Here is a 25,965-nt window from a genome sequence, read left to right as displayed (position 1 = left end):
ATACTTATATATCTATACTAGCGATACGTAGTCGACTACTAGTACTACTATTATCTCGAATAGCCTACGAGTAGTAGATAGTAATAGCTCTTATAGTCGTTTTAGTACTATTACTATAGTAAGACCTATAGTAGCTACTCGTACGATATACTATTAGAATCGAAGTTCCGAGTCTATAACTACTTCTAGAATCTTTATACTATTTACCGGCTCTACTTCTATAAGAGCTAGGAGTATATAGCTCGAGAGGCGTAGCTTATTAGGCGTTAAGGTATAACGGCTAGTACTACTTATACTTAGTATAGGATAAAAGTATATAGAACGTATATAAACTAAGGAGGCAAGAATTATTCTTAATATCTCTAGATAGGGAGTCTAGAGGCGCTTAATATATTACTATATTCTACTCTTATTATTATAATTCTTCTATCTTATCGAGAGTAGCGATCTATTAAGGCCTATTATACTTATACGAAACGTATCTACCTAGTAGACTAATCGCGACGATAACGTACCGAATAATAGATAGCTATTAGGCTATATCGAAGAGATATTAGAACCCGGAATAGTATAAGCTAAAGAGAAATAGGACGAGGATATAAATAATACCGACGACGCTAGTAATATATATATAATATATAGGCGCCTCTAAGCTAAAAATAATACGTTATATAAATAGCTAGAGATCTATACTCTTAAGGCTAAGAACGAACGCTTACTAAGAGAGGTATAGATAATTAAATTACTAGTACGGCTAAGCGCGATAGCGCTAGGCCTCGGATAGCTAATACCTTAGTAAGATAGCGCGCCTATAAGTTATACGAGTAGCGTACGTTCCGAAAGCGACGAGTATAGCTTATACGAGTCTATTAAGCTATATATACCTAAGCTTTTTAAAGATAAGACTATAAAGAAGATATATAAATTTATCTATACTCTTAAAGTAAACTTTATAGCTATACTAAAAAGGTTTCCGACGGATTACTAGAAGGTAATTATAGGTATTATATACCTCGTAAGTAAAGTATAAGAGGTATAGTATAATAAATACCTAGGCGTTCTACTTATAGAATATACCTAGTCTTAGTTCTATTAATTCCTATACGATATCGTCGGAGATTAAGCGAACTATATACTTCTCGTAACTATAGAATACGAGAATATATACTAGAGTAAGAGCTAGAGCGTACGATAGTTCGTAATAGACCTTAGTAACCTAGAGTCTTAGTTAGGTAACTATACTAAGGCGTAGCTAGTATACTAGTTCCTCGTAAAACTAAAGCTATTACTATATAAGAATATTATTAAGAACTATACTATCTCTAATAAGTATACTAACCTTATTGCTCTAGTAAGGCGCCTCGAGTAAGCTAAGAAAGCTATACCTTATAAGCTATATTATAGTAATACCGAGAATAAGTAGACTAAGCGTAAGCGTACTAATAGTAATACTCCTTATAAAGAGGCCTCCGGTTCGACTAGTAGCTAATACGATACTTATAGTAGTAAGCCGAAGAGTAAACGTAGAGGTAAAGGTAAGAGTAAGAGCTAGTAACCTACGTACTTTATATATAACGAGGTTAGCTATATTAGTCCTAACTATCCGAACTCTAAGAAAGATAGTAATAAGCTAGCTATTTATAGAGTAACTATAGTAAAGGAGTAGAGAGCGAAAAAAGCTAAGGCGCTAGAGATAACGCGTAAGTTACTAGCGCTAAACTATATAGCGATAACTCTCTACTAGTTTAGAGCGTACTAGCGACGTACGTAGAAAGAGAAGTCGAAACGTAGTTAGATAGTAAGCCGGCTACTTTCCTTCTTAATAATACTATAGATATTAATATAATATTAAGGGCCTTTATACTATAGTATAACCTACTAATAAAGCCGAATATAGCTCTACTACTAGTTACTACCTTTATAGGTAAATTAGAGTACTATTATAGTACGTACTATATACGTATATAGATTATAGACTCTAGTAGTAAGGAGCGATCTATAGGTAGTATCTTCTATATATATAATATACTAACTTCTAATACGATCTTAGGCTATCTATAGCGACGTACTTAGCGCGTACTAGCTAGTAGCGCTATAGATAAATAGCTATATAGTAACGATCGTTTTAGTAAGTTCGAAGTCCGAGAAGCCTATAAGTTCTTTAAGAACCTTTAGAAGGTACTAGTAGTATTTATAGTAAGCCTAAGTAAGATAGGTAATAAGGTTAAGCCTATCTCTAAGGAGTTCTATTATTTTAACGATATTCTTAATCCGATAGAGGAAATAAGAAGTAAGCTAGTTAATAGCGTAGAGTATACGATTAACCTACGGCCTAGAACTATACTACTATTCTATCTACTATATTACTAATTAGAGCGAGAATTAGATAAGCTTAAGAAGTATCTAAAGATAGAACTCGAGTACGATTAGATTAAGTATTCCGATAGCGAGGTAGATATACCTATCCTATTCGTACTAAAGAAGAATAGTAAGCTATAGTTATATATCGACTACTATAGGCTAAACGAGATTACTATTAAGAACTAGTATCTACTACTTCTAATTAGTAAGACGCTAGATAGGCTTATAGGAGCCGTATAGTTTACGTCCTTAGACTTAGCCGATATATACTACTATATTTAGATTAAGCTAAGTAACTACTAGAAGACTACGTTTCGTACGCGCTACGGCTATTTCTAGTATAAAGTAATACTCTTCGGCTTAACGAACGTACTAGCGACGTTCTAAGTATATATTAACTATACGCTAGTAGAGCTAGTCGATATAAGCTATATAGTATATCTAGATAATATCCTAATCTATAGTAGGATATATAAGGAATATATATAAGATATATACGCTATACTTAAAAGGCTCTATAAGTTTAGACTCTACGTATAGCGTTCTAAGTATAAGTTCTTCTAGAAAAAGGTCGACTTCCTTAGATTCGTAGTAACTACTAGTAGCGTCGCGATAGACCTAAGTAGAGTAGCTATAATCGCCTTATAGCTAACTCTAACTATACTAATAGAGGTTTAATTCTTCCTTAGATTCGCGAACTTCTACTATCGATTTATCTTTAGATATTCGAGAGTTATAGTACTTTTAATAGCGCTATTAAAAGGTATAAAGGATAGAAAGAAGCTAGAGCTAATTAAGTAGGAAGTAGCTAAGGAGTAGGCGTTCTATAAGCTAAAGAATCGATTTTAGACTATACTACTACTAAGATACTTTAACTCTACGCTATACCTACGAGTCGAAACTAACGCTTCCGACTTCGTAGTAGCTAGTATCCTAAGCTAACTATTCGAAGTAGAATAGTATCTAATTACCTTCTTCTTATAGAAGATAATTAATACTAAATATAACTATAAAGTTTATAATAAGAAACTACTCGTAGTAGTTAAAGCATTTAAGATATAGCGACTATATCTCGAAGGCGCTATATATAAAGTTAAGGTACTTATTAATTATACTAATCTTAAGAGATTTATAGGTATTAAGTAGTTAATAGGTAGATAAGTAAAGTAGATAATATTCCTCGCTTTTTTTAATTTTACTATTAGCTATCGAGCTAGTAAGCTTAACCTAGCCGATACGCTATCTAGACGTAGCGACTACGTATAAGAGGCAAAGGAGATAAGTAACCTTCTACTATTACTATAGTAGAAACTCTAGGTATAGAGTACTATACCTATAAGCGGCCTAGTTATTACCTATATAAAAGCTACTTACTAGGCTTAGTTAGATACTCTAAAGGTAGTTATAGCGGCGGCTAAGAGCGGGAGAGTAGCGCTACTCGATAGTAGATATATTATAGTAGCGACTAACTATTCGGTTCGTCTATTTAGCTTTACTCTACTCTTATAAGTCGCTAGTACTATTACTATATAAGAGTAGCTATACGCTAACGTCTCGGATATAATTATTAGATATACTACTATATTAGTATAGCTCGATCTAAAAGCAAAGGTACTATATAAGTAGGCCGAACGTAAAGACGTAGCGAGCGAGAAATATACTATTAAGGATAGCTATATATACTAGGAAGAGGCTCTATATCTACTAAACGATCTAGTATTATAGACGTAGGTAATCTATATATACTACGATAATATCCTAGTAGGCTATTTTAGTAAGAATAAGATAGTAGAGTTAGTTAAGTAGAAGTACTAGTAGCCGGAGGTTAGTAACGATATAAAGTAGTACGTCGAGTAGTATAGTAGCTATTAGAAAGCAAAAGCGAAGCGCTATTGCCTCTATAGTAAGATAGCTACGCTCCTACTACCTAACTATTCCTAGAAGGATTTATCTATAGACTTTATTATAGATCTTCTACCTAGTAAGTAGAATAGCTATATCTTCGATACGATTCTTATAATCGTAGATCGTTACTCGAAGATAGTAACTTTCGTCCGAATAATAAAGTACTATACTAGCGTAGAGCTTATAGATATTCTAATTAACGAGGTAATATAACTATATAGCGTACTAGCTAGTATTATAAGCGATAGAGGCTTAGTCTTTACTAGCTAGTTCTAGTTAGACTTCTACTATAAGATATATATAAAACGTAGGCTAAGTACTATATTCTACTTATAGACTAATAGTTAAACCGAGCGCGTAAACTAGACGCTTAAGTAGTACCTACGTATCTATTATAGCGAACGATAGAACGACTAGGCGTCTATTCTATCGTTAGTAGAATTCGCGTATAATAATAGCGCGAATACTACGCTTAAGATATCGCTATTTCGAGTAGTATATAAGTTTAACTTAGACCTTTCTATAGAAACGTATAAGAGAAACGTAGGCGAAGCTCGGAATATACTTCTTTAGAGAGAGATACTAGTAGTAAAGAGTACTATAGAGAGATTAAAGTAGAACTACGAAGAGCTAACTAAGCGCTAGTAATAAGTAAGCGAATCTTAGGCTAAGTACTTTAATTAGAAGTACTAGCCGATAGAATTTAAAGTTAGCGACTTAGTCCTATTATCTATAAAGAACCTCTAGTTAAAGGTACTATCGAAGAAGCTAGTAGATAAATTCGCTAGACTATTTAAAGTTATTAATATAGTCGGAAAGCAGGCGTACTACCTAGCTCTACTAACCGGCTTATAGATTTATAATATCTTCTACGTATTTCTTTTAGAACTCTAGTAAAGTAGTAATATATAGAATACTAGCCTACTACTTATAGATAAGTAAAGCAAATAGGAAGTCGAGAGGGTACTAGAAAGCTATATAGAGAAAAGTATAAAGAAGTATCTAGTTCGATAGTATAGGTAGCCGGAGGAATATAATACTTAGAAGCTAGTAGAATATATTAGGAATTATAAGGTACTTTATATATTCGAGGCGTAACGCGAAACTAAGCTACCTATATATAAGACGAAACTATAGAAGAAATAATAATACTAGTAGTTAGTAGAATAGTAGAAAATTCTAAGAATTCTAAATACTAAGTATTACTAAGATATAAGAACTTAGAAAACTAAGACGTTATAAGAGGAGAGAAGATATTTATTTATAGTACCTATAAGTATAGCGTATACTACGCGTAATAGAAGTATATAGCCTAGAGCCGGCGAGACGTAAGAGTACTATAAGAGTTTAGTAGAGGAAGAGCGTAAGGCTCGTAGACTACTCGCTACTCTCGCCTATAGCCTTATTATCCTTCTTTTTACTCTTCTTCTTATTATTCTCCTTAAGCTTAGAGAGCTCGCTCTCGTTCTAAGTAGACTAGCCGGAGTAGATAGAGGTAATAGCGAGGTCTAGAGCCTCGCTAGAAGTGCTAAGTAGGTAGAGCTTCTATTATACGAATTAGTACTATATAAGAGAAGTAAGCGACTAGTGAAATATAAGATATATCTTATACTCTAGCTCGAATATACCGCGCTAGATAGTAAGGCCTATACTCGTTACTATAAGCTCGTTAGCGGAGAGTATACTAGTAGCTAGCGCCTTACTAGCCTTCTTTAGTATAGAGAAGAGGCTAGTAGACTTACTCGAGTTACTCTATAGGTACTTAAGGATATAGCCGATAGCTTTACCTATATTATCGAAGTAGTAGCGGAGCTACTAGTAGCGTACGAGGCGCCTACTTATACGTAGTAGAGCGTAGTAGTAGCGCGCGCGCTACGCCTACTTAATAAGGTCTAGATTAGTAATATAGATATACTTATAGTTAGACTTACTATAGCGAATATAGTTTAGCTACTAGCCGAGCTTTATATCGCTATTATAGTATAGCTCGATAGCTAGGTATAAAGAGTTAGTAGACTCGAAGTATACGATACGTATACGAACTACGCGACTTATAGTCCGAGAGGTATAGGAGGTAACGCTAGCAGTCGTCGTCCTTCTCCTTTAGTAGATCGTCTACTATATAAGAGAGATAGTTAGTAGCTAGAGTAGCAGAAGTAGTAGTAGCTCTCCTTAGAAGTATACTACTTACGAGTCGTATACGAGAGAAGTACTAGATAGTTAAGTATATAGTACGAGTCGGATACGAAGAGCTTACTAAATATAGATAGTTAATAGAGAAAATACGCGAGAGGTATATAACGAATTTATAGTATACTAGCGCCTCGTAGCGTAAGCGCCGATAGTATATACTATTAATAAGCCTATTACTATAGAGAGTTACTATATAGTAACTAGCTACGAACTAAGGCTCGACTTAATATTTATATATATAAGGAGTAGTACGAACGTACTAGATACTATACTAAGACGATAGAAATATATAGTCTTCTCTATAAGCTAAAATAGCTCTATTAGAGAAAGGAGATAGTTATAAGAGCTAGGAGTATATAGCTCGAGAGGCGTAGCTTATTAGGCGTTAAAGTATAATAGCTAGTACTACTTATACTTAGCGTAGGATAAAAGTACGTAGAATATATATAAACTAAGGAGATAAGAATTATTTTTAATATCTCTAGATAGGGAGTCTAGGAGCGCTTAATATATTACTATATTCTACTCTTATAACTTCTTATCTCTTAACTAGAACTAGCCGGATACTACTTCGGTATAGTATTCGTATAAAGTAGATAAATACTATTTTATTATCTTTAAAAGTAGCTCTACTTCTTTATTCCTACTCTATTACTTAGTCGACGACCGCCTAGATCCTACTTTAGTTTATTTCTATAGAGGAGCCTATAACCTATACTATATAGTCGTCGATAAATACTATAGTACTACTATTACTATCGATCTTATACTAGATAAGGTCTATATTAAAAAAGAGGAATAGGACTAGTAATAATAGCGACCTCTATAGTAATTCTACTTACTATAGCGCTCGCTATTCCGATACCTAGCTATTAACTACGATTATAGCCGACCGGTCCGAGTAGAAGGAATCGATCTATTTAACTAGCGTTATAGAAATACCTTTTACTTAGAGTCGCTATAGTAGTCTTTCCTTATATACTCTATTATATATACCTTTTATATCGAAGCTAATTAGACTAAGTACCTTCCTATTATACTACGCCTTATAGATATATTCCTATAATAGAAGAAGCGCCTATACTACTAATTGTCTCTTCTAAGCTCTAAAGTAGTTTATTAGTAGGAGGCCTATAGTCTCGACTATATATAATATTCTTTCTACTACTACTACTTCTAGAGCTTTACTAAGCGTAGGAAGTAGCGAGATAGGTCGCTACGCCTTTATAGCTATATAGTTACCTTTATTAGGTTTCTTAAGCGGGATAATTTTAGCTATCTTCTATTAGACTAGTAGTATTCTCTTTTATAGTAACGTTCGAAAGAGTATTAGGACTCTCTCCTCTATAGCTAGCTATATCTATTTCTATACTATTACTAGTAGCCTATCCTCTTCTACTACTTTCTATAACTATACTACGAATACGCTCTATTTAACTTCGTCTATAGTAAGTAGAGGTATATAGACTAGCCTTCTCTACTTTCGCTACTCTTTATTCTCGATTATAGATAGAAGAGGTAGAAAGAATATTAATAGTAACTTAGTCGCCTACTCTCTCTTACTACTTATAATTAACCTATCTCTTTTTATAAGAAGTAGGATCTAGGATAAGCCTAGGCTAGTATTAGCTTTTATATACTTTACTACCTACTAGATATTATTAGTATCGTCTAAGAACTCTTCCTAATACTTCCTCTACTACTAATAGATAGTATTATAGTATTCCTTAGAAGTAATCTATATCTATTTCTCGAGTTATTTACTATAGCTTTCTACTCGGCGATAGCTCCTTACTCTATTCCTCTAATAGATATAGATCTAACGAAGCTTAGTAAAGTCGTATATCTACTATCTTTTAGTATATAGTAATAGTTTCGTAATAGGAGTAAGTACGTAAACTACTATAAGTACTATACTTATAAGTTAGTCGGCCTACGTCTATATATCTACTAGTATATACCTATATACGTTTATAGCTAATAGCTAGAGTATACTAGTAATCCTTATATAAATCTTCTTCTAGAGTATATTCTTAAGTAGTAGTTATAGCTAGACTATATACTCTAGTATAGCGATATTAATAGTAGTCTCGATTATATAGTAGTCCGATCTATACTTAGTTCTATAAATCCTATACTAGATAAGTATAGTAGCTAGTTCCTTAGAGACGAGTACTAGATTAATAGTACTTTTATACTTACTATTCTACTATATCTTAGTACTTCTCGGTAGAAGACTATATAGCGTAGAGTCGTTTATAAAGTCTACGAGTCTATCTATCTCTCCTTATTAAGTAGATAAGATATCGTCTCTACTCTATAGCTAGTTATATTAGTTAAAGTTACTAGTTAGAAGTATATCTATTCTTTCTTTTATTACCTATCTTCTTATAGTATCTATACTTTACTATAGGAGCTATATCGTTTCTACGAGTACTTACGAGTTAGCTAGTACTATATAGACTAATACGATAAATACCGACCGATCGAGTAGATATAGTAGTACTATAGTAATATCGAGAGAGAGTACTAGAACTAGCTTACTCTCTATTCTCTTTTAGATCTAGAGTATACTTCTAATTTTCTATCTACTTTTATACGTTTCTATAGGTATTATTTAAGTCTAGTATAAGTAGCCTAGCGGCGTAGTTAATACTTTACTCTCTCTTATAAACGAATAAGGTTCTAATAATATAATAACTCCGAAGTTCTCGAGGTCTATATTATTTATTACGCTATATTATACTACTCGCTACTTACTAATATTTAGTAAAAGAACCTTTAAGAGGCTAGATATTAGTAATAGAAGGAGGATATAGTATTCGATAGTTCTTACTATACGATTCGTAGAGTCTACTATATAGGATATACTTTAGAACTAAACTCTCGGCGTCGTATTCGATATAGTAGTAACCTTCTTACGCGTACTTAGTATATCTCTATAGTTTATTATATATATATATAATATAGCCTATCTCCTAGTACTTATAGTACTATATTAGTCGTCGGCGTAGTTTATAAACTCGAGTATACGCCGATTCTTCTACTACGTAGAAGTACTATTCTTATAATAGGCGTACTATATCGTTACTTCGAGTTAGGTAGACTATTATCGACCTATATACCTTTATACTATCTTTTCGGCTAATCTATATAATCTTAGCGATTTTAGTCTTATTCTCTTTCTCTAGTATCTTAATTACTCCTAGTCGGAGGTCCTCTATCTCGGTAATTATAGCCGTATAGTTAGTATTATTAACCTTAATTAGATAGAGCTAGTCCTATAGTACGCAGCTTCCTAGTATTATAGCTATAGTCTTTAATATTATCTCTTTAACTTATACTAACTCGCCTTTACTTCTATAAGCTATATAGATCCGGTTAGCGTTATATAGGTTCTTAGTTACTACTATATAGCGCTACTATTCTTATTCTTCGACTCCTTATATCTCTTTCTTTATATACTCTCTAACTATACTCGAGTAGGTTCTCGCTTTCTCGGTCTTATTAGCTCTTAAGATATCGATTATATAGTAGAAAGAGTTTATAAAAGCTAATAGAGTTATACTTATAGTTAGGCTATAGATATTACTTAGTTAGCTATCTAGGAGTATATATACTACTTCTATATATAAGTAACTTCTATTAGTAGATACGCCTCTATTAGCTAGTTATAGTTATTCCTAAATACTTACTACTACTTACTCTTATATAATAGTTATAATCTATTCGATTATTAGTACCTTCGTAACTAATTTCTCTAGCTATTTTAATTTCTCTTCTACTTATTCTACTTATTTCTCTATCTATTCTACTTACTTTTCTACTTCCTTAATTTACTTTTCTATCTACTTAGCTTATTTTTCTACTTGTTTTACTCGCTCTTCCGCTTGCTTTATTTATACTAGTATTTACCTCTATAGTATATTATTACTAGCTACTACTATTATTCGTTATATACTATTTCTAGACTCTTCTACTACGTCTATTTTCTTTTCTCTTACTACTCTAGACTTTATTATATTTAAGGTATATATATCTCGATATAGGCTCTAGTAGTTAATAGTACTATATAATACTACGCGTTTTAGGCGTATAGTAATATACTCTCTATCTCTCGAAGGTTCTACTATCCTCCTTTTCTTACTTATCTTCTAGTCTTAAAAGTTTTTAACTAGCTTTCATTAATTAGTTTAGTTCTCTCCTCTATACTAAATAGATAGTCTAGACTACCTAGCGATAGTACTAAACTTAGAGCGGCGCGGTCCGTAGGCTTCTTAGTATCGATTTCCTATTCTCTATTTACTAGAATATAGTTAGTATAATAGTAGTATCTATCTAGACGAGTTTTAAGTTCTAGTAGTATACTAAGTATAAAGATTATAGGCCGACGACCCGAGCTTTATACTTAGGCTATATATAGCTATTATAGCCGATTATTCTATCTATTAAGCTATCGAGTCTAGACTTATATAATATTTAACTCCGTTATATAGCGTCTTTATATAAGATAGTAGTAATACTAGAGTCTATCCTTCTACTAGAAGAGAAAAGTCTAGTCTACGAGATATTTCTATTCTATACTTCGATAGCTCGAAGTATAAAGAGAGAGGATACTATAAGTAAGCAACTTTAGCGTCGTAGTTAGACTTTATAATATTTCTATTCTATCTAAGGTTCGAGTACTATTATAATTAGTTAGAAGGTACGTCTATAGTCTTAGTAAATATTAGTTTAATAGAGAAAGCGAGTATAATAATCTATTAAAGTATAAATATATCCGGATATAAGTATCTTAGTATACTATACGTCTCGGTATATATAGAAAGACGTTAGTACTTTATAGACTTTATACTATATTTATTATTCTAGTCGCTCTTAAAGTATACTTCTAATTATTAGTAGTATAAACGTCGGGCTTCGTTTCTACTCTATAGAAGTATCTACCTACTAATTTCGTTATTATATACTCTAGTTCTTCTCGTATCGAAAAGCGATATATAAGCTATATATTAAGAATCTCTAGTATCTTCTAGTATTCTTTAGGCTTAATTTTATACTATATCGTAACTAGCTTATAGTCCTAACTCTTTAGTTCCTTCGCTAGCTCTTAATACTATATCTATTACTATTAACTCGTAGTATTAGTCGGAAGCTCGGTATATACGCTACGAACTCGTTATTCTCTATATTACCTACTTCTAGTTATCGAAGAGGTATAATAGAAGATTACTTATAGCGATTAGTAATATAGAGGCTTAAAGAGGAGGCGTATATATCTTTATATATAGTAATCTACTAAGTATAGTTAAAGTAGGATACGTTAAGAATAAAATAACTATTAAAAGCTAGCTACGTAAGTAGGCGAAATATTATTCTAAATCTTAAAAGGTCTTCTATAAAGAATTAATTATCCTATATAAAGTAGAAGAACTCGTCTATCGAGAGCTTAGAGAGTAGTATTACGACCTATCTTATCTAGTATCGAATTATATAGAAAGATACTATAATAAGTAGTTTAAGTATAGCGTCGAGAAGGCCGAAAATATTAATAGTTTATAGATACTATAGATAGATAGAAACGCTCTATATAGTATAGCTTTATAGAAGCTTAATATAGAATAGGTAGAAAAAGTATAAACTCTTATTAATATAGAAACTAATATTACTTACTAGGAACTTATTATACTTCGACTAGTTAATATACTAGTCGACTAGCTAACGAGAGTTTCCTTATAATTAAATAACTAAACGATAAGTATAAGAAGATCTATAGTCTACTTCTTAGTTTTATTAACTAATAGTAGTAACTCTAATAAAAGTAATCTAGCTTTAATCGATATAGAAGAGTAGCGCGAATCTATACTTATTTATTCTTTAAATTATTCTAATAGTTATAAATATATAGTCTAGAAATAGGTAGCTTAGTCGGTATCTTTTCTTAGCTTTTCTTCGTTACTTCTTTATCTCTCTATATACTCTTAGGAGCTATATATATAAGCGTATTATAATTAGTGCCGCGTAATCTTATTTATAGTTATTAACTATAGCAAAAACGCGAGAAGCAAATATATACTTTACTATTTATAAAAGTAGGTTTCTCGAGAGCTATTACGCTAGATTATTATATCTTTAGATAACGGCCTAGCTATAAAGTCCTTATATATAATAATTAGGTTTATTATAACGTTATCTATAGTATAGTATTAATCGTTAAGACTATTATTAAATAATAGCTTAACTTACTACTTTAACTAAGCTAAGCTAATTAATACTTAATAGATATAGTATAAATAGTACTATATTTCTAGACTATACTCTAGGTATATATTCGTAAACCTTTTAGCTAACCTATATATACTATACTTATTATCGTCTAGATAGCTATAATCTAAACTAATAAGAAGAGTAAGATATTTAGAATTCTATTCTATCCTCTAAGAATTCTTAAAGTATCTATAAAGCAAATATAGAGAGTAAGCTAAATTCCTTAATAGAAGATTTTATATTAGTTCTATACTCGACTACCTAGTAGTAAGCGTATACTAGCTACTAGTACTCTATTCCTATATTCGATAGTAAGAGGCTTCTATTTCTCTAAAACTAGATTACTTCTTTATATATTCTAGTAAGCTAAGTAATACTACTACTTAGAGAGATATTCGTAAATCGTAAAGAAGTAGTTAGTACTAAACTTTTTTGACTTATAATAGATATACTATATATACTCCTTTATAGATACGTTACTATAAGTATTATAATTCGGCCTATAAAGTATTATACTATTCCTTTTCTATAACTAGTATTCGAGACTATCTATAGTATATACTACTTTATCTATTTCGGTTAAAGCGCCTAGAATTATATTATAGCTATATATAATCGTAGCTACTACTTCTCTAAGCTCGTTATTACTATTAGGAGTTATAGTAAAGACTATATAGACTACTTTATAGAATATATCTAGTTCCTAGTATAACTTAGCTATAGTCTAGAATTTATTAATAGTAGCTATTTTTAAAGTAGAGATATTATACTTATATTTAGCTAAGTAAACCTTAGTATATAGAATTAGTTCTATACTATAATATACTATATCTATATCCGGAGTTATAGACTTTCTACTATAGTTATATAGATATAGAAACTCTAGTATCTACTAAATAGCTTCTAGATTATCTTTTTCGATTTCTTTAGCTTAGGTATTATTTTTCTCTACTTCTAAGTAGATTACGTTCTTAGCGTCTTCTTATACTATTAGTTAGAGTTTATTACTTTAGTATATTTACGAATTCTTACTTAGAGATAGCTAGAGTACTAACTTTCTATCTTTCTTCTTAATAAGTACTTATAAACTAATAATACCTAGTATATATAATAGCCTTATAGACTTTAAATCGTTTTAGTCTATAAATTATAGTTAGATCTAAATAGTCGCCTTCTTTATATAATCTAGATAGAAATAATACTAGTACGTTAGTAACTAATATACGTTAATAGCTATACTCTTTAAGCGCTTCTTCTATAGCGAGTCTACTTACGTCTATTACATCGAGCCTAAGACTACTATAGATATTATAGCTCTATAGTAATAATATTAACGTCTTATACGCGAAAGTATTAGCGAATATACTAGTAGCCAAGTTAATAGTTAAGACGTTTGCAGAGCTTTTAAAGTATGTTAAGAATTATCGGTTAGCATATAGCTCACTAGAGATAATTTATCAAGCCCCGAAATGCAGTAGCTTGCGTGCTCTTGCGTTATCTGCAATTCGACGCACTTCTGCGGTCTTGATGCGTGAGGGCGAGCAATGTTCATTGGCGATATTGCAAACCCCAGGAGGACCGTCGCCGCCCTCACGCAGATACCCACTTGGCACTATATGCATCATTATGTGCTGCTCTAGGATTGGCTGCTGACCACACCACCGTTGTCGTACAGCTCTCCCCCGGAAACGCGTTGCACGGTATGCGATCTTATGCGCTACGCGCAAGCTTGCTTCCAGCTGGGCGGATTGGAAGACCCACTGGAGTCTCGTATGATCGAAACGAGCCTCCATCGACCGTCAAGGCGTGGGCGCGAGCGCGAACTCCCCTTCGCGGCGTCTTCCTTCACCCTGCCGACGACTTACTCGAACTCGCCGGCTCGCACTTTCTTCACTCACCAAATGGTTCGATCAGAAGGTGGGTTTCTGTCGTGCTAGAGGAGCTTGGCGCAACTGAGGCCAGGCGACCGAGCGTCCCGATCAGGCGAGGGCCACGTGACAATCCTGCATGCGGCTGAGAGCAACGTCGGGCATGCAGGGTCAGAGAATCGATTTCATGGGATCAAAATCTTGTTTACTGGTGCAGTGATAGCAAGACGATTGGGTGTCGCGCTCTCTGCTTATCAACTGCAAGCATGTCGCGTATGCGTGTCATATATGGAGCTGTAGTGTAAAGTGGGCTATTCGACCAAAGGAAGCACTTCCCATTGGTTGGTAGATTCGTCAGAAGCTGCATTTCTATAATATCAGGAAGAGCTGAACTCAACATACTTTACGCTGAGACAACCACTGCAATCATGGGCATGACAAACATACATCGCCCACTACAACTCGTAGAAAGGGCTAAATCATCATGTGCTGTACAGGCCCTCACAACCTCTTGGACAACCGGTGATGGTCATCTCTGGCCCCTGTTCACAGAACGACATCAATGCACATGGGTGGTGTCTTCGCACCACGAATGTTGGTTGTTGGATCGAGCAAGATGGCTCGCTAGAAAGGATCAAAATGACAGATGCAGATGCTGCCGTGAAAGTTCCTCAGATCAGAATCAGTCCTGGACTGGCACCATCGGACGAAGAATATCCTCGCGATTACGTGTTGGTAGTTCAGGGTCTTTCTGGAACCAGGAAAGCCAAAGTACTTGTCGAAGATAGCCTGGAAAAAGCGGCAACCACTATGATGCATGCCGCCTTGAATGGTTATTCCACCGTGTTCTCGGCCGCTTTTCCCCAGCGCTCTCTAGTTGCATTCGAGGCTCGATCGATAGGACCGGGGAATGGCACTTTCAGGAAAGTCGACAGCATTGTGCAAGCGTCCAGCGGCACCGTGGTAGATCTTCTATGCTGAGTGAAGGATAACTTGAGAATGATGCAATGCGATCCGATGCTCACTGCAGTACGATCGAGAGAGTGGAGTTCATGGAAGTTCGCGTTCGTGCTAAGTGGTCATGAATAGTGGCTTGTCCGTAGAACAAGGCGTTTCTCATGATCGTGTAATCCTCGCGATCTACTAAGCTTGTCTATTCACGTATTACACGTCGCTCCATTGCCTCCAGCATCACCCTCTCCCGCAGCAAACCCGGTACCTAGTCTATCTGGACTTCGAAATTGCCTTTGCATGGTATCTTATGCGTTACGTCGGATACAACGCGGTCCGTGGCTGCCACAACGCCACGGTGATTGTTTTGTGGAGAGAGTGTACTGTCTGCCGCCTCGACTGCCTGCCCAACGACCTCATCTCGAGCCATGGTCGTTGTAGCTACTCGCATAAGCTCCTCGTCTATACATTAGACGATAATGTGTGTCTTGTAGAAGAGTTGAAGTGATTGTACGCACTGTAAAATATCGAGCTAGAGAAGGAACGACTGAACGAGAGTATTCGTGCTTCGTGAGCGACAAACGAGGTGCGTGCTCTACACTGGTACTACACTTACGAGCATGTGAGACCTCGCATAACGTGCTTAAATCCCATTGGTCCTCAAAATTATACATGTGAGTTTCTAGGACCTGCACGGTGTATGTGGGAACCTTGCGGGAGCTATTTGACGGTGCCACAGACGACGCGACAAAGCACCCCACGATTCTGCGAGCTGGGAGCGCTGCTGTCTGCTGTGCTTTTCACGAAGAGCTACCCACCATGCTCGATATCGAATAGTGCCTTTGGTCCTGCATTGTGGCTGAGCAGGTGTTGAAGTCTGAATGCACCATGTGAACACTGCATTTCTGAGTCATAGACACTCTGCCACGTGTCATGAACCACGTACACGCGCTTTACATGCTTTGTGTACAATGGTCTGACGACTCCAACGCATGTCCTCGGGGCACAGCAATGCTACGAAGTGGATTGCCTTTGTAAAAGACCACATCATTGTGGCACAACACTATTGTGCTCGTAAAACAGGGAGGTGCAGCTTGTGCGCAGACAGACTTCACGCATGCTGATGCATGCGCTGTTCAAGCCAAGGCAATTTGACGCTAAAATTCCACGCTCCCTTGTAGCCTCAACAGTGCACGCATACTGCACTTAAAATCAATGTCTCGACATTGAATCGAATCATTTCTGGGATAAGAAATCGAGTATTGGCGCAACAGCAGTAGCATCACAAGTTGATTTGATGCGCCCACCCTGACAACCCGAGTTTGCAAAATATCTTACAGGCGTCTGAGTCTGATGATTGCACAACGAAAATGGCTTTCCATGAGCACCGAGGGTTCCGACTCCAGAATATGATGACAGGAGATGACGTTCAAGCTCGTCAAAATCTCTATGGAGCACCAAGCAGATGCTAACTTGTAGCAGGACATGAAGCTTCTCGATAGCGTGCTCGAGCAAGCTCATCAGCTTCGTGCTGGAAGAAAGGGCCTCGTGAAAGGGTCAGTCTACATGCTACAAACCAAATCCGCCAGAGTCAATGCTCGACGAGAGAAGGCTCTAGCAGCATGCCGTATAGATGAAGAATGGCTCACTTTCATCGCTGCGCATGAGCGTGCTTGGACCAACGACCCCAGGGAGTTTTGGGAAGTTCCGAGGAATGCACCCACAACGTACGATGCTAGTGACCCAATCGTTCGTCTGGCCGGCGCCTACACCAACGCCACTTCCACGGGACATTAGTCCCGGATAGTGAAGTGCATGGCCGCAATTTTGCTATATGAGATCAAAAGACAACAAACAGACTTCGACATGCGAGCCATCGCGCATTCGCTACACCGATCTTGCCCGGCAGTGGACGAAGCACAAGCACTGAGTACCTTGGAGCGCATGGAAGACGAGGGTAGCAGACTATTCCACTTAGAGGTAGCCCTTGGACGAGGAGCCATCTTCGTTATCAGTTGTGCCGGAACGGAAATAATGTATGGATCTGATGGGACCACATACGATAGTATACATCCTGACCCTTTCTTAGTGGAAAAAAAGACTTCCGCAAAACAGGGCCCGAATTTGAGCAGGCAGTTGCGAAGTTCCGCGAAGCTGGAGCTACCCAGGCAGCCACTCGTTTCGCGGGTCTTCGTGATGCTTTAGCGGGATCGATGTCGCCAGAACTATGCCTCGGGGCCAGGATATCTGATGATCTACCGTCTAGGATCTGTGTGGAGGGTACTGCGGCAGATCTTGATTGGGATCCGATCTTGTATCGCACTGATGATAATGAGTCCAGCCGCGCTTGGAGTGTTGATTGGACTGCTTAAAGAATTTCGAATGCTCCTCCAATTGTTGGTCATGTTTAGAATCCTGCGTAAATAACGGTTACCAGACATTACCTTGTGCCAGTACACAATTGATGGTCCCTGCGTCTGTGGTGCTCGAACGCAACTCGATAAGCAAGCTGGTATCGTTGATCGGCCAGATGATCCCTAAGAAGTGATCATGCACTCGCTCATGATAGGCGGAGCCGTGGCGTTTCGTGTGCCGCGGCCATTTTGTATGATTTAAATATGAGGACCGGGTTCAAAATTGCGCGCTGAGCATGAACTCCAACGACCACTTGCACCGTCGCTGTTCGATTTCCCGGACTCAGCATCGTATCAAGGCCGGAACCAATTCAAACAAACCTAGGCTTTCGAAACGTCCTGACCCGACCAGAACATGTTCTATTCTTGCTGTGGCTCAGGCTTTCCGGACTGGTCTTCATTGAATCAACACATCGGTAACGCACTACCACATCGTTCGTGCAAAAGATGTTGTGAAGGATTTCAATCGTTAGGTTCGCTGAGAGAGCACCTACATAAGTCGCGGAACCATCATGGGAATGACCATAGCTCTCGGGCTGCCACTGCACCGGTCCAAAACGCTACACCAGCCTTTGAAACGCCTGCTGTGCTTGTAATGGACGCACTGCCATATTCTGGAATCCCGGCGCATAAAATAAAGATCATCTTCCAAGCTGCATGCGCACGCCGACATCGAAATCCTCAGATAGAAGACATCATTCGAACGACGGGAACCGACGTGGATCGGGAAGTGGTTTCTGCGATCCTCGAAGGTGCTCTGCGTCTCCTGCCCCCTGATCGTTCTGAAGAGGGCGACTCCTTGCGACGCGAGAAAGAGGCCATAAGAGCGGCACATGCGAACGCAGCCGAGCATTCGTTCGTCCAGGCTATTAAAGAATGTTACCAAGGAGGCATGAGGGACGAGTCTCAGCAGAAAAAGGACATTCGTCAGGCTATAGATAATGGGGTGGAGAATATTATCAATTTGACACCAGACATCATGTTTGACACTCCCGCAGAGTTCAACGGCAAGCAAATCTGTTGGATGGAATTCAAGAACACCTTTGGTTTCAGGAAGAATCCTTTCATCCACAGAAAACATATCAAGCAGGTGAAAAGATACAGAGATGCTCTGGGTCCTGGCGTAATTGTGTATAGGCTCGGCTACGAGCAGAACCTTTTCCAAATCGAGGGAGTGGGATGCTATCGAGAGACCGACGTCCTTTCAGCGATCGGCAAAGGGGTCAGTGCATAGTACAGCCTATATGGACTGCAGAATATACTGTTAAGAGACTAGCATAGTGAAGTCGCGTAAAACCGATGACTGAAGTTCACGATGTGAACATCGTTAAAGATTCGTATATTGAGCAGCGTTGTGCTATTGTCGACGTGGTCAGTGAGCACGCAGATAGGTAGCAAGTCGGACATAGAAAGCATCTAAAAAAACGAAAAGACGATCATTGACAGAATTTGGACGGAAAGCCAAGCAGAATCGGCGCCGCGCTATGTCGCCTGTCCGTCAGTAAAATAGTAAGCTAGACAGAACCAGCTGTGGGCAGTGAGAATGTCATGATGAAAGATTGGTCGCACTCCTCGAGGTTCAGCAATCGGCGAGGGGCGGATGTCCGGTTTGAGACAACTGTGTCTAGTTTTAGACACGATGCCGTTCCATTTGTGGTCAGAACTGATGTCGACTTGATGCCATTAGAGCTTCCAAAGGAAGACAAAGAAAATTTCGATTTTGTACTACCTACTGCAAGAGCTCGTAGTAGCTAGACTGGCAATTGAACGCCTCCATCCTCATCTGAATCACTGCTGGGACTTTCTAAGCCATCGTCAAATTTGAAAAATTCGCCGTTAGGTGCCTCCAATTCGATGTTATTTGGTTGAACCTCCCTTGATTCGTCCTGTATCGAGCCTGGAGAAGTCTGGTTGAAATGATCCAGCCCTGGGTTATTATCTGCTACCCTTGTTGCAAAAAGAGCTCCTTCTTTGTGCAATTCTGCCTGCCCCGTCTGGGTGGATATTGTAATTCCGGTTACAGAGTCTGGGTGCTGAGCCTGATGTCCAGTCTTCGCATCGAGTTGGAGCAAGATCTCCTTTCGAAGCACCTGATTCATAGTGTTAAGGATGTCTCGCTGATGATGCGGACCGATATTGCCCATAGGTGTACTGAAATCAGGTGGTCTCCAATTCAGGTATATCTTATTGTGCGATATGGGCTCTATCACATGTGCAGGATGGTGTCGGAAGTATAGGAGACAACAGAAACACGCTGGCTTGCTGCAAGCGATATATGAATCATCGTCCACAAAACGCATTCCGAACCTGTAGAAATGTTCCAGGACTAGAATCTCGGCGTGAATGCATGGATTCCCGCTGGGCGTTGCCATATTCTCCTGGAAGCGATGGAAGACCTGAAAGCGGGCGTCCAAGACTGCAAGAGCTTGCTGGTAGTGATTGAGCTGAGGCGCATTTGCTGGCAGCATACGAACCACAACATTATTTGGTCTTGTCAGTTGATCGGGTGGAGGCATAGTGGCGTGTGGGAGGACAGGCACGCCACGAACTTCGCAATTGTGGAACAGATCCAAGAGCCTTGGTGCGCAGGCGATTAACGTTCCAGCTGCTCGAAAATGATGGCCCAATCTGCCAATGTAGTGCCGGACCATTGCGAAGGCTGAATATATAGAGTCCTCGTTGCTTCCGTAACTTGGCTCTGCGCCGAGTCGAGCTAGGACTTGCATGTAATTCGATTTACGACTTGTATAAGCTGAAGAGCAGAGGTCCACCGGAGATCTCGTATATTCCCAACTTTGAAGCCATTCGATGAAGCCACTTTCTGTGAACCTATTTCAGCTACACCGTAGAAACTTTGAGTTCCACGTCTGAACTCACCAACCACTGGTTCCGTCTTGAGAAGATGAGAGACGCACCTTCGAATCAGAGGCCTCAAATGACTTCCGTACTTCTTGACTCTTGGAGTTGCGAAATGAATACAACGCGATGCCAGCTCCGTGTCGAAAGAACCGGTTTCTGCGCGCATCGCTGTACGCATCACCTGTTTCAGAAGTGAAGCCAAAAATTCAATGACTTTTGTCGTAGAGCCCGAGTTGGTCGCTACCCAGACTATTTGCTTCTCCGGTGTACACTGCAATCCAATTGCTGTCACGGTCCGGCCACCTTTGTCATAGTCGCACATGTACGCTAACTCGTTGAGAAATATCCTCCTCAGGTTTGTGAGCGGCATGTAGGACAGATGTTTACGAGAGGGTATCAAAGGCTTTGCAGGTTCCCCTCTGGTGCGCCCGAGCGTATACAACAGGACAAGAGGCTCGTAGAAACGGCCTAGTAAGCGTTCTTGTAAGTCAAAGCGAGGTCGCAAGCTCGTTGTGGATCCTTTTTTACGCTTCGGCATCGCGCAATAGACTGCAACGGTAAGGCGTGGTCAACCAAAGAATCTCGTCAGAACATGCGTTGCAATGGGGCAATAGAGTCAAGTGATGTGAAGATGCATCATGGCGGAGGCACCTTTTATGTCGGTCGTTCGTGTGAGCCTGTTGACGATCATACATAAGTGTTCCATCGCTAACATTGATTTCCCGCCCTCGCGCATGGATGTCGCAGAAGTGGGTCCGAATGCGGTAGCGCGCTGCGAAGCCGGAAGCTGCGAGCATGCAAATGGAGTGCAGGGCACCAATTCACCTACAGGTTATTCAGCGGTGAGCCATGCAAAGTGGGAAGCTCAGTGCTGCAGGGAACAGTGCTAGACCAATGGGGTCCCTGGGCATGCCCTCCGGAGCTGTTGCTGCGAGTAAGACGCAATACAGTAGATGTTGAGCTCTGCGTTGAGAATTCAACTTTGCGGAACGGCGTCAAGCGGCTGCAGCACTTGCAGTGAGTTAGCTAATAAGAGAGCGGTCTTGAGGAGTTGGTCCCGCTTGGCTCCATGTTACGTATCTCCAGAAAAGCTGGTCTCGTTACCCCCTAGGAAGGTCTATGCTGTGTTCCTCTTAGGCAAAAGAGCTAGAGAGTCGCAAGGAAATCATGATTCTTGAAGCAACCAAAACGAAATGAGACGCTGCGTTCGAAAAGCGCCTTCGATGGACGGCATGCAAGTACTTCTGGGATCGAGCAATCAGCGTTCAGCAGCAGATAAATGCAGAGGTTCTCGAACGTAGAAAGATCGAAAACCAAGTGCATCATTACATTAAGAATACACACAAACATGGAATGGCAACAGATAGCGCTAGATATCTATTCCGAGTGCCTCACATGCCATTTGCGAAGCTCGATGTCTGGCGTCTCTTTTACTACTCGCCGTAGCCCGGAACATCTGGTCATCCGCCATCGCAGAGACCTGCCAGCAGAGCGGTGCTACCGATACCTGCCTGTCTACCCATCTCACGTCAGCCCCACTTTGATCTCCATACTCTTTCAGAGCAGTCGTGTAGCGGGCACGCTCCATGGGAGTATTTCCATCGCTAATGGACGCACTGTTCGTTGACTGTCGATTCGCTCCTGCCGGTGTGCTATACGACTGCATTACCGGACCAGGGGGGATCGGTCGATGACGACCTTGAACGCCACCTTGAACGATGGAAGCGAGGCGCAGTCGTCCTTCTGTATTGCTTTGCAGAAATGCTGCGGCAAGCCCCGTAACAAAGGCTCGAAAGTAATTCACATGTTTCTCGGTTTCCAGGAAACAGGCCTTGAATGACGATGTCGGTTGAATATGTTCGAGCTGTTCGCGATATGGGTACTGAAAAATCGCTTGAACCAGGCTCTCCTGTTGTAGAGTCAGTATAGTTCACTGATTGGCATGTTCACAGCTTTACATCCAGATCATCACTGTTTTGAGCGACCGCAGAATCACGGAAGATCTTTTCTGCGAGCATTTGCTCAAAAATTCGTTTGCCAAGCCAGTAATAGTTCTTCGAAATAGGAGGGTTTTTGTATGTATCGAACAAGTCCTGAAAGTCAGAGCCGTTAAGCGATCCTTGCTTTGGGGTTTCCGAAGTATCGGTGTTGCTTGTTAATGAAGACATGGCTAACGAAGGCATCTTTTGGGCTCCAGCAACGTTAAAAGGTCGATGCCACATTAAGCCTTCTAGGTTTCTTTGCATCGACAGTAATATATATGCACATAGCTTCTCTCGTAACCGAACAGCGCACCTTGAGGTTTGATGACAATCTGGTTCTGTCGTGCACTAAATCCGCGCGTGCAAAATTAGCGTGCAGAGCTGCAGCAGTGTCATTGCACTTGCACGTGTCCTGCGGTCTGACGAGTATCTCGACAGAAGGCTCAGCGATCATATCATTGCAGTGTTGACTGTGACGACTCGGTCTTGCAAGATCACTGTAATGTCGACAAGGACAGCAGCTTCTGGAGAACCGCTTGCTTTCGGGTATAAAGTTGCAGCTGTGACATGCACTGTTTTGTGAAACGTAGCAGGGTATTGGAGGGGACGCATTGGGATGAGCACACCTTCCTGTGGGTAAAATACAACTTTGAGCCAACGCTTGTGGGTTAGCGCGTGCACGTGGCATCCGCACACTCGTTTGAAGCATTTTCGTATAAGCCGACACAGCCCAACGGTTAGTGCTATTTGACGCTAAAATTCCACGCTCCTTGGTAGCCTCCATAGTACATGCTTAGCCGGAGAGCGCTGCTGCCCTTCTTCACTCGCTGGTGTGCGCGACTCGCCCTGCATTTGATAGCGATGACAACATGGGTGTCGCGTCAGCGTTGCGACGCCTGCCTGTCGCTGAGGCTACCTTTTGGGTCCATTGGCACAAAACTACTTTACGCGTCTACCCATGGCCGCAAGGGCGGAACAGAAGCCGTCTGTTGAGTCGATGATGGCAGCGGCGCCATAAATGACTTCCCAGGAGCACAGGCAGGACTACCAGGCCTAGAACGAAAATCACAACGACTCTTACCACCATCGCCATGATTCTGTAGCCTCTTCGACCGGCTCAGAACCCACAGATGGTTTGGCACTTGCCGCAAAACGGATCTCCTGCTCGAGAGCTTCCCCCTTAACGAGCTGAAATTCCTTGTCTTCCCGCAGCATCTTTTCGATCGCTCTCCGAAGCTCGCACTCCAGCTCTGCTTGCTGACGCCGGATCCGCCCCATTGTCTCCACGCTTCGAGACTGTAGCACGTCCTTGTTTCGTTTAATCTCATCCACGGCGAATTTTGTCTCTCGACGTAACTGCGCGATCATCTCGCCGCGAATGTCATTGTCAAGCACTCTTGCGAGCGATTCAGCATCAGCCAGGAAAACTTCGATCTGGTCCGCAGTCACTGGCACTCTGTGTACAGCGATATGTCGGATTTGCGCCATGTCTGTGAGAAGACCAGATAATGGCTTGTCGTTAGTTCTGATGGCCTCCTCTGACATCTTTCCCTCAAAACTGGCCATGATCTTCAGCCACTCATTGAGCTCAACACATTCTGCACAGGTCCACCCTCGCTCTTGTAAGAGATTTGGCATGTTGACAAGTCCAAACTCGTAAGACGCTTTCTCCAGAATGGTTTGAAGCTCATTCATTAACAAATGCTGAGTCCTCATTGCCAAGTACACAGGATATAGTGACGGCAGACAAGCAGTAATTTCTGCGTGCGACATTTTGTGAGAGGATGTTATTGTATCCGTACCTGAGCTTATTGTTAGCCTTCTACGACCCTTTGTACGTATCTGTAGGCCTATGGCTTACCAGAACAGTCCATCAGCGAACAAGCGGATGTCTGCGTTCGTTGGTGATCTTCTGCTGCTCGTTTGTGGCTATCATCCTCCGCTCCAATGACTTCCTGCCCGGGATCGGCACGACCAGCGCTTTGGGTAACGGACGCTTCGAACAGTTCGGGAAATCGCAGCTTAGCCTTCGACGTGGACTGAAAGATCTTGTCCTCCAAGAGACGCTTTGCAACATTCGCGACATTTTCGAGGTTGTGCTCCTGGACCAGTGCTGTAAGCGCGGCGGAATTCTGCAACCGAATCTTTTCTTTGATTCTCTTTAACGCTCTCAGCTGAGAATCGCCAGCAACAAGTACATGTCGGAGTGCCATGTATACTGCTCTCTCATCAGGTTGGATTGGTGCCATCTAGGCAATGGGCAGCCAACTCCTTTCAGGTTGGTGTTACTAGCAGACGAAGACGGTCAAGTCGCGGTTTTCAAGATCTTGCGGACACTTGCAGAGGTTCAAATGAGATTTCGACGGGATCCTCAGGAGCGAATCGGGCGATTGGTAAAGAGCGTTCAGGTCTTTCAACCTTAGGTAGACACTCTCATTGCTGTGTCGCAGACGACTAGGCGTCGCACTAATGCATATTATTCAAGAGCTTATTTATGTCATACAACCTAGGTAGAAGGAAGGCTGACACCAGCGTGAAAGGCGTGCAGATTGACGGGCGTACTCCTTGAGCACGTTGTCTATGGCGAGTGTCGCCGCCTCGATTACGTCCAGATCGGAACTACTGCAGATACCGGAGCTCTGCGGTGACAACATCGCATTCATATATCGAGAGCGTCGTAGAGTAAGCTAGTGGCACTGTCGGCTATCAGAATGTTGCTGCGCTCCTAAGTTATTTCGAAAATCGTCGGTCAGCATGTGGTGCGTCTGCGTGCAATTACTCGCCTTTCTGGCTGAATAATATGCTTTCGTGGCCCAACACCTGTCCGATGCGACAGGAGCAAGCAAGGCCTCAATGCCGGATCTGATTGCGAGCTAATGAGCACTAGCTATAGAGACTCTATCCGGGCAGGCCACACGTTTGCGCTAACTCTCCTTAAGCTGCTAACAGAGCAGGTGGTAGCCAAACTTGCATCCGTGCAGGACGTCACTTGTAAGTCCTTCGAGTAACCGGGAGATATTTAGTGGTCTTCCATTTTGCTCGTTTGCAAATAGTATAGGACTGAACTCATAATTGCCTAAGGTGTGTCTTATTTGCTTCTTATTTTTTTGTAGTTTACTTATAGTCTAAGTTTCTTCGTGCTATCGTCTCTAATATCTATTCTCG

At 39.9% G+C, this 25,965-nt stretch overlaps 5 protein-coding genes across 5 annotated transcripts; 2 read left to right on the top strand and 3 right to left on the bottom strand.

Annotated features, from left to right (window-relative positions):
* Positions 1-17,360: 17,360 nt before the first annotated feature.
* Positions 17,361-17,917, top strand: RHO25_011595 (uncharacterized protein; the record flags this gene model as incomplete). Its single annotated transcript, XM_023603014.2, has 2 exons — positions 17,361-17,581; positions 17,635-17,917. 2 exons carry the CDS (start codon positions 17,361-17,363, stop codon positions 17,915-17,917), a joined length of 504 nt encoding a protein of 167 aa, XP_023454868.1.
* Positions 17,918-18,554: 637 nt separating this feature from the next.
* On the top strand, positions 18,555-19,193 carry RHO25_011594 (uncharacterized protein; the record flags this gene model as incomplete). Its single annotated transcript, XM_023603015.1, has 1 exon — positions 18,555-19,193. The coding sequence occupies one exon, from the start codon at positions 18,555-18,557 to the stop codon at positions 19,191-19,193; it is 639 nt and encodes a 212-aa protein (XP_023454869.1).
* Positions 19,194-19,710: 517 nt separating this feature from the next.
* RHO25_011593 (uncharacterized protein) lies at positions 19,711-20,475 on the bottom strand (the record flags this gene model as incomplete). The annotated part of the gene is made up of 1 exon (XM_023603016.2): positions 19,711-20,475. One exon carries the CDS (start codon positions 20,473-20,475, stop codon positions 19,711-19,713), a length of 765 nt encoding a protein of 254 aa, XP_023454870.2.
* Positions 20,476-22,187: 1,712 nt separating this feature from the next.
* Positions 22,188-23,001, bottom strand: RHO25_011592 (uncharacterized protein; the record flags this gene model as incomplete). Its single annotated transcript, XM_023603017.2, has 2 exons — positions 22,188-22,727; positions 22,777-23,001. 2 exons carry the CDS (start codon positions 22,999-23,001, stop codon positions 22,188-22,190), a joined length of 765 nt encoding a protein of 254 aa, XP_023454871.2.
* An 876-nt stretch (positions 23,002-23,877) lies between these two features.
* Positions 23,878-25,049, bottom strand: RHO25_011591 (uncharacterized protein; the record flags this gene model as incomplete). The annotated part of the gene is made up of 2 exons (XM_023603018.1): positions 23,878-24,602; positions 24,662-25,049. 2 exons carry the CDS (start codon positions 25,047-25,049, stop codon positions 23,878-23,880), a joined length of 1,113 nt encoding a protein of 370 aa, XP_023454862.1.
* Between the last annotated feature and the right edge of the window lie 916 nt (positions 25,050-25,965).

The sequence above is a fragment of the Cercospora beticola genome, chromosome 8, assembly GCF_033473495.1.
Source record: "Cercospora beticola chromosome 8, complete sequence".
Classification (NCBI taxonomy): Eukaryota; Fungi; Ascomycota; class Dothideomycetes; order Mycosphaerellales; family Mycosphaerellaceae; genus Cercospora; species Cercospora beticola.
Note: the sequence above shows the minus strand (reverse complement) of the source record. Positions and strands in the feature narration are given on the sequence as shown.